The sequence below is a fragment of the Phalacrocorax carbo genome, chromosome 3, assembly GCF_963921805.1.
Source record: "Phalacrocorax carbo chromosome 3, bPhaCar2.1, whole genome shotgun sequence".
NCBI classification, from domain to species: domain Eukaryota; kingdom Metazoa; phylum Chordata; class Aves; order Suliformes; family Phalacrocoracidae; genus Phalacrocorax; species Phalacrocorax carbo.
The window spans coordinates 13,820,552-13,829,435 of NC_087515.1; the positions used below are offsets into that span (position 1 = coordinate 13,820,552).

Here is an 8,884-nt window from a genome sequence, read left to right on the forward strand (position 1 = left end):
CAAATTTATCTGCTAGCAGTGGCAAATGCCCAGCACTATAATCCAGAGCTTGGGTAACTGATCCAAGCTAGTCCTTACCACCCAGATCCAGTGCCCGGAACACTCTTTGCAGGGAGAAGCCGCATCTCTGACAGGTGACCGATGAAAGAAGGAAGGGTGGCCATCAGGGTGGGAGAGGCCACTTTGCCACAGCTGGGTGGTTACAGCATGTGAAATTTGGTTTCACCGTCTTGATGGTGACGGAGAGATTAAACTGCCCAGTCTCTCTCCAAGCTTGCCCTAACCTTAATGCCATCGGGATGGAGCTATCTGTGCTCCTCTGTGAAGCTGGGCCATGTGCTGGGCTGGACTGCAGGATCCTTCTGTCCAGTTCACCCCAGAGATGGAGGGGGGAAGAGGGAAGCTCGCTTTTCCTGGCACTGCTCTGAAAAAGTGGTTTTGACACCTCTGTCACTTGGCAATGGCAGGAAGAAGCACAGCGCGCTCTGAGGCACATGGAAAGAGGTGGCTGGTGCTTGTCTGAGCAAGAGGCAGTACCGCTGGCTGGAGAAGCCCAGGACAGTGACAGCAGCCAGGATTACACTTCTTAGGAAAGACAGAAGCAGTAGCAGCCTGGCCAGGCCTGGGCTCACACCCTGAGCTGGGCTGATTCCCAGCATCTAATTGTGTCTAATCCCTAAACGCTACCGAAACACCTTCTTTTCTTCTCACGACGTGACTGTGGCGAACCTGAAATAAATGTTATATTTTTAAATCTTGCTTGCTAGAGCAAAACCAACGACAAGAAAGCAGGAGCGCTCTGATTTCTTGGGGGACACTTTCCTTGGTGTCTGGAGGATTTGCAGCCCCGGTTCCCCGGGGCGGGGGGGCTCGGAGCGCCGCGCCCGCACGCCCCTCGCCAGCCCTCCCGGGGCGGGCGGAGGTGCCAGATTTAAGAGTAAAAGAGTGGCGTGAGCGGGCGAGAAGCGAGCACAGGGCGGGGGCGAGGCTGGGGGGCAGCGGGGCCGGCCGGGGTGCGAGCTGCCCGCCGCTTCCCTGCCTCCTTCCCCCCCCGAGCCGGTGTCAGGTATTGCGAGGAGGGGTAGGGGCCCGGGGAGGAGATGGCTGGAGGCTTTCCAGCCCCGGCTCACGCAATGCAAACTCCGCACGCAACGGGGAGGCGACAGGCGGGGGAGGGGGAAGCTCTCCGGCTTCCTCAGCCCCCAAGATGTAGGCGAGCCTTCGGCTCCCGACAGAGCGGGCTGCGAGCCCGCCCGCCACCTCCTCCCCTAAAACTTTTGGCCCCAGCCATAAAAGCATCCGCGGCTCAGCCGCTCCGCTTGGCGAGGGCTCAAGGGCAGCTGGAAAATAGCTGCGACCCCTCAAGCCAGGGGAAGGGCCAGGCAGCGGCCATTTGTCAGCGGGGCTGACTGCGGCACGCCCGCACCCCGCACCGCGCCGCACCGCACGGAGGGTGCCGGCGCATTTAAAGGCGGCGGTGCGGATGCCAAGCGCCCAGAGGCGGCTGCTCCAGCTGCGGCTCGGCCTGGGGACAGCGGGGCGCCCCGCCCGCGCCCTCTGAGCCGCTCGCCTTCACTCCCTGCCCCGGCCTGGGGTGGCCCCGGCCCGTCCCCGCAGCCCGGCAGGCGGGAGAGAGGGAAGAAACGAGGGAGGGGGCGGCAGCGGCAGCAGCCCGCTTGCCCCCGGTCCGCGGGGCTGCACCGGGCAGGTGGCTGCCGGCGGGGCGAGCTCCGAAGGGTTAAAGCGCTGGGAAGGTGATAATAACTGCGCTGGGGTCGGGTGCAATTGGCATGTGCCTGCACATGACCCGCCAAGCTGCGGGTGACAGGAACCGCGGCTCCTAATGAGTTTCCCAGAGGCTGGGATCTGAACGTCGCCGTGGCCGCTCTCCTCCCGGGGCTGCCCCTTAGAGCTGCCGCCGGCTGCCCGGCTCCTCTCCATCCTCCCCGAGGTCTCGCATGGAAGCAGCGCGCAACAGGTCAGTTCTGCCACAGGCGCCCGAGGTGGCCGTTTATTTCACCCCCTTCTTCCCCTCGCTGCTTCAGAAAGGCTGGAGCAAACGGTAGGAGCGGGCGGTCCCCGGGCACAGGGATGGGAAGCGGGACCAGGCAGCTCTGCCACGCCGGGACCTCGGGCATCCTCCGCCGCCCATCGCCGGGGCCGCCGGCCGCCGGCGCTGCCGCGACGGGCGCGGGGAGGAGAGAAGGGCCCGGGACGGAGGGGTGTCCGCGGCCGTGTGCGGGGCTTTCCCCTCCGGAGCGGCGGGAAGCCCGCTTCTCGCAGGGGCTCGTTCGCCTGGAGGAGCGATGTGCAGCGCCGGGTGAACCTGTCTGCGGCGCACGGCGGCCGCTGCATCCGCGGAGGCTCGCCAGGCGAGAGCATCCTCCCGCCTCCCTTTCTGCCTCTCGCAGCCGTGACCTCCCGGATCCCCCGCTGCAAACCTTCCCTACCGCAGAGGGGGGATTCGGGGGGGAGAGCAGCGGCCCCGCCGCCAGACACGATTTTGATCCTTTATGAGGCGCTTGCCGCTTGATTATGGAGCATCCCTTGTTTTATCGCACAGGGTGCGGGCGGGATTTAAGCTCACAAGGAGCGCAAGTAGTAAGGGCGCAGCCCGACCCTGAGCGCCGAGCGGCTGCCGGCGCTCCCCTCCGCCGGCCCGGCGGCCCCGTCCCCTCGCCCTGCGGGCTTCCCCCCGCCTGCGGGCGCCGGGGGGCTTCGAGCCCCTGCGGGGGGCGGCTGCCCGCTGACCCTTCCCTCTCTCTTTTTTTCCCCCGCAGCATGGCCCTCGAGAGGCTCGGGGAAGCCGTGCGCGGCATCCCCTCCTTGCAGAGCTCCCTGATGCTCCTCCTCTGCCTGCTCGCCGCCATCCACCTGGGCAAGCTCCTCCTGCGGCAGCAGCAGCAGCGCCGGCGGCAGGGCCAGCGCCGGGCGCCGCCGGGCCCCTTCCCCTGGCCCTTGATCGGCAACGCGGCGCAGCTGGGCAGCGCCCCGCACCTCTCCTTCGCCCGCCTGGCCAGCACGTACGGCGCCGTCTTCCAGCTGCGGCTGGGGCGCTGGCCCGTGGTGGTGCTGAACGGGGAGCGGGCCATCCGCCAGGCCCTGGTCCGCCAGGGCACCGCCTTCGCCGGCCGCCCGCCCTTCCCCTCCTTCCGCCTGGTGTCGGGCGGGCGCAGCCTGGCCTTCGGCGGCTACTCGGAGCTGTGGAAGCTGCACCGGCGGGCGGCGCAGGCCACGGTCCGCGCCTTCTCCACGGGCAGCCCCGCCACCCGCCGCCTGCTGGAGCGGCACCTGGTGGGCGAGGCGCGGGCGCTGGTGGCGCTGCTGGTGCGCGGCAGCGCCGGCGGCGCCTTCCTCGACCCCACGCGCGTCCTGGTGGTGGCCGTGGCCAACGTGATGAGCGCCCTGTGCTTCGGCCGCCGCTACAGCCACGGCGACGGCGAGTTCCTGCGCCTCGTGGGGCGCAACGAGCAGTTCGGGCGGGCGGTGGGCGCCGGCAGCCTGGTGGACGCGCTGCCCTGGCTCCAGCGCTTCCCCAGCCCGGTCCGCGCCGCCTACCGCGCCTTCCGCGACCTCAACCGCGACTTCTACGGCTTCGTCCGCGGCAAGTTCCTGCAGCACCAGCGCAGCCTGCGCCCGGGGGCCGCCCCCCGCGACATGATGGACGCCTTCATCCGCCTGCAGCGGGAGCAGCCGCGGCTGCAGCTCGAGCATGTGCCCGCCACCGTCACCGACATCTTCGGCGCCAGCCAGGACACCCTCTCCACCGCCCTGCAGTGGCTCCTCATCTTCCTCATCAGGTAGGCGCCGGCGCCCCCGGGGAGGGGCGGAGGCGGGAGGCCGGGGGCCCCCCCCCACGCCCCGGGGAAGGGACACGGGCACGGACGGCGGCCCGGGGCGCCGCCGCGCCAGCGCCGGGCTTGGGGGCCCCCCGCTGAAATGGGGCTGCCCGGGCAGAGCCGACGCTGCGGGGGCTGAAGGCTCTCCTCGGCGGCGAAACGCCGGCCCGAGGGAGGGCCGGCACCGCCGGGTGCGGGGAGAGGCGGGGGGGGCGGGGGGGCGGCGGCCGGGGGGGGGCGGGCCGCCCCCGTGGTGCCGGCGGCTCCCCATTAACTAGCGCGGAAGCTCTGGGAAACCGGCCAGAAAAAGGTAAGAAAAGATTAAAATTAAAAAAAAAAACAAAACAAAACAAAAACAAAAACAAAAAAACCACCCCACCCCCAAAAAACCCTGCAAACTACTCTGGCTGTCAGGTAACAGTGCATAAAGAGAGGCTGGCAAAAAGGCAGCTGAATAAAACCTGAAAGTTACAGATTTTTACCGGCTCAAAATCAAGGAGATCATAGGAACAGGACAACTGCTTAAGCAAGATAAAGAGTTGGTGCACCTGTTTACAAACGCGGTATTATGTTAATTTGCTGGCAGCGCGCACCTCGATTGCCGTGATGTGACTTGGGGAAAGGCTGACCCGTTGGGCAGCCGATGGGTGCGAGCACCCCCCTTCCGCCCGATGCCCGGGCACCGGCTCTTCGAGAGGGAACATCTCAGCTAGGGGAGGTGGTTTAATAGAAGAAAGCATAACGCTGATTTCGCCTGCCCTGGCTTTTTCTTTCATCATCTGCGTGATTTGTAGGCTAATGCAAACATTATCTACTTAGCCGCGTCTTGAAAAACAGGCAAATATTTCACACTCCAAGCTGAGGGTGTGATGCCCAGCATGCACGTAACCTGTTGGGTTTCTCCCCATTTCTCACATTTGCCCAGCATTCGACATGCAGGTCTGCTGCAGGAGGAACAGGCAAGGACACAGAGGCCAAACTTGAATACTTTAAGCAAATAAAGGCTCCTTGGAGGAGTGCATGCTTTTAGACAAGCAAAAGAAAATAAGCAATACTTATTAATATTTTGATCTTGTTTGGTTACTCTGTAGTCTTCCAAACTGTCCAGACTTCAAGACAGTCATCTTAAAATACATTATAAAGAAAACATATTTTGATATTAGTTAGTAAAAGCATACACAGACCAAGAGCGGGCTGTTTGTAAAGCTACTCTGACAATTATTAGCAGGGATTCTTTCAGTTTAAAAACCTGCAGTCTTTCATATGTATGCAGTATGTCTAGTGATAACAAACTCTGTGCTAGCTTTTAGAAGTCGTATACAGAGCTGGAAAACCAAATTCTTGTTCCCGTGGGAAGCCCAGTATTTAGAAGAGACAAGTAATTTTAGTTTTTGAATGAATTTTCAAATTTGGATCAGAATATTCGGTTTCAGCACATTTTAAAAGTTAGTTTTGTTTTTTATATTGAGAATCAGTTACATGTGATACTAAAGTGAAAACTGGGCAAATCTAACATGACACCATTGCATGGGAAGTTTGCATTTTTCTTTCAAGACTTTTCCGTCAAGATTACACGTTCCTGCAGTATATACAGCCTTTGCTCGGACTGCATTATTTAGGGTAGGGGTGAGGTTCTGTGAAAAAAAGTTTCCAGCAAGGATTATTTTTAAGAAAATGTTTTGAACACGTCATGTACGTCCACACATCTTGCTTTAAATGACAGGTATCCGAATGTGCAGGCTAAAATGCAAGAAGAAGTGGATAGGATTGTTGGAAGAGACCGTCTGCCATGCGCTGAAGATCAGCCTCACTTGCCCTATATCATGGCTTTCTTGTACGAGTCCATGCGTTTCAGCAGCTTCGTGCCTGTTACTATCCCACATGCCACCACAACCAACACCTTCATAATGGGCTACCTCATTCCCAAGGACACAGTGATTTTTGTTAATCAGTGGTCAGTGAATCACGATCCAGCAAAATGGTCCAACCCAGAGGATTTTGATCCAACAAGATTCCTGGATGAGAATGGATTCATCAATAAAGATCTTACTAGCAGCGTGATGATCTTCTCATTGGGAAAACGTCGGTGTATTGGAGAGGAGTTATCCAAGGTGCAGCTGTTTCTCTTTACCTCCATACTGGTGCATCAGTGCAATTTTACAGCTAATCCAAACGAGGACCCTAAAATGGACTTTACCTATGGGTTGACCATTAAACCTAAGCCATTTACCTTGAATGTTACGCTTAGAGATAGCATGGATTTGCTTGATCAGGCTGTACAAAGACTGCAAGCAGAGAAAGCAGCCAATGAAAGTCAGCTGTCAGCAAATGCCTGACCGACAAATCTTGCATCTAAAGATAACCCCTCTCTCTCTTTTTAGACTTAAGTTATAGTTTGTTCTGGTGATCTTTTTGGAAAACAGACAATATGACAAGTTACAAGAGCAGGAAGGAAAACTGCACAAGGCATAATTCAGTCCTCTCTTTTAATTCTAGAAGGAGAGTCAGGGAACAATTTAATATATTAAATGATAAAACTTACGCAATTTGAAAGTAAGCCTTTTCTCTTCTGGCTTGTTCACCGAAGTTGCCATTGTGAAGCGCTTTTTATCTACTGACTGGTTGGAGCATCTCCAGGAACTGTTTGTACAGTCCTTTCCATGTCTCCATGCGCTGTGCCTTAACTCTTAAGTTCACTTTCAGTGATTCCACATCCCAAAGTGAAATCTTTTACTTTAAAAAAAAAAGAAAAAATAAAAACAAAAGGGCTGCTCAGAACACTGCAGCCTGCCTCTGAATTCACTCTACTGGAAACTGCCGTAGGCACGTGGCAGCTCCTGTGTTGTGACTGCTGGGATGTACGTTAATGCCTCAAAAATAAATGTTCAAATGATTTTTGGTAAAATGTCAGTGTAAAGTCTTGCCTTTAGCATTCCAAAGTGTTTACATAAATGACTTTAAAAAAACCAACTTGCTTACAAGCACATTTGAAAATAAAATCCATAGTTTATATGAGAATGAACAGAATGTCCTAATATAGTAACTTTTCATTAAGTTTCAAAAGATCAGATCGGATATGTCACCAAATGGCAAGGGTGATACAAACCATATGCTATATGTTCATTAGCGTATTCATGAACAAAATAGGTATTTGAATTAGAAAATTTATAAATGTATAGCTGACCTTGTATTTCTCTAGTAAAGAGTTAATATCGCTGTCCCTAGGCACATAGGTAAGTCCAGTAAAACCCACATGGGCCAAGGAATTTAGAAGTGATAATTTGGGGGTTTTATATTAAAACTTTCATGCCTCAAGTAAAGCGTACAGCAAATACACCCCTGCTCCCTAGTCGTTCCATTAGGTTGAGTTAAACGGTATATCCAAAAATCAACTATGTACTTTTAGTACGATTTGCTTGGAACAAGGTCTCAGAAGGAAAACTGGCATTATATGTCCTAATTAATGGACCCATTAACTGAAGAAAAAGTACTTTTAAAATTTTTGCGAAGCAAAGGACATAAAATGAAAAAGAAAAAACAAACAAACAAACAAAAAACCAAACCACCCAAAACTATTATTTCAAAGTAAAACACACACGTGAAACTTTATGGCCTTGAACCTCTGGCTAATGTTTGCATACACAAAGCTACGTGTATTTCTCGAAAAAGCAAACCATGAATGCCTGATTTTGAAAAGCGTCGGGCACTTTGGAGCTGCAGATCACCTTCAATTACATATGAAATCCATCAGAAATGAGTACCTCACATGACCGGCTGTGCTCAGCCTAGTACTAAATAAAGTATTAGTAGAGCTAGAAAAGTAAGGGTGCAGTGCTACACAGTAAAGTAGCTCTGCTGAGACCTAAGCAAGTGAAGATTTGCACTGGGTCTTGTGACAGATGGCCAGTCTTAGTCACATGGACAGCAGTGGCAGAACTCGTACTGCCTGTTGCGAAGAGCTGCGTTAACGACATAATCCTGATCTTAAGTAGAAGCTTTGCTACTGATTTTAAAAACCTGAATCGAGCCTAAAAGTACTGCTCTGCAACCTCACACAGTAGTAATGTACCTGTTTGAAGTCTCTGACTTCCGATGGCATCTGTCTTTTTTTCTAGAGTTAAAAAATTTGTAACATACACAAAGAGTAACCTCAGGTGTTTTTCTGAATTATGTACAAGTTTATGATATCCCAGAACTTAGCCTATACCTGTGAAAAGCTTTACAAGATACTCAGCATTTTCATATGGAGATCTACATTAGATCAAATGCTAGCAAGAAAGTGTTCCTTGTACCTTTATTAAGTATTGGTATTAAAAAAATATATAAAGGATGTAACCTACGACTGAAAAGTTGTTCTAACGCAAGGATCACTGATTCATATTTTAATAAAAATGGCTTTTGCAATTTTGTACTCTTCCAAAAGCTTTAACTATGCATTGGCTACTAATGCAACGTCCATTCACACTGCTCGTGTCTGTCGGGGGGGTCACGCGCTATACGACTGTTGGTCAAATCATGCCTCATATAATCTGTAGTTACTCAAATTTAGTAGCACTCGTTTAGAATGTATGCAGTTTGTTCAGCGAGCTAACTTCTATGGTTGTTTTGAGATGTATCATTGTGTTACCAAAATACTAAATAAAATTATTCTTACACTGCCTTTGCTTAGTTTGTGCATGGCTTTCTAACATCAAGATAAGGAAAATTATTATTTCTGATTTTGGAAATTATTATTATTTTAGGTTCATACACTTTTCACCTTCTTCCCATTTCTGGATTTTAAGGTTTTTCTCCATCCTGCCCTTACAGCTTCTCAGGTCTGCCTACTTATTCATACCTTGCCATCTGTGTTCAGCTTCCTCGTGCTCCTTGCTAAGAACATTCTGTGCTGCTCATCTCAGCATCAATCTGAATTCTCTCATGTCTTTTGCTGTCTTCTAATATCTCTTAATCTCTCCTCAACCTGCACAATCTCCTATGCCATGTTCTTCTCCCTGGCATTTCAGTTTACTTACACGTCCCCTTATTTCAAGCCCACAGACTGG

The 8,884-nt window shown here is 53.3% G+C and overlaps 1 protein-coding gene across 2 annotated transcripts; it reads left to right on the forward strand.

Moving 5' to 3' along the window:
* Positions 1 to 1,128: 1,128 nt before the first annotated feature.
* On the forward strand, positions 1,129 to 8,499 carry LOC104052620 (cytochrome P450 1B1). Of its 2 annotated transcripts, XM_064445890.1 has the most exons (3): positions 1,129 to 1,978; positions 2,781 to 3,800; positions 5,563 to 8,499. In XM_064445890.1, exons 1-3 carry the CDS (start codon positions 1,959 to 1,961, stop codon positions 6,173 to 6,175), a joined length of 1,653 nt encoding a protein of 550 aa, XP_064301960.1. In that variant the 5' UTR covers positions 1,129 to 1,958; the 3' UTR covers positions 6,176 to 8,499. The 2 variants fall into 2 exon arrangements, with proteins under 2 accessions (XP_064301960.1, XP_064301959.1); XM_064445889.1 differs by lacking the exon at positions 1,129 to 1,978 and having other exon boundaries at positions 2,336 to 3,800.
* Positions 8,500 to 8,884: the final 385 nt, after the last annotated feature.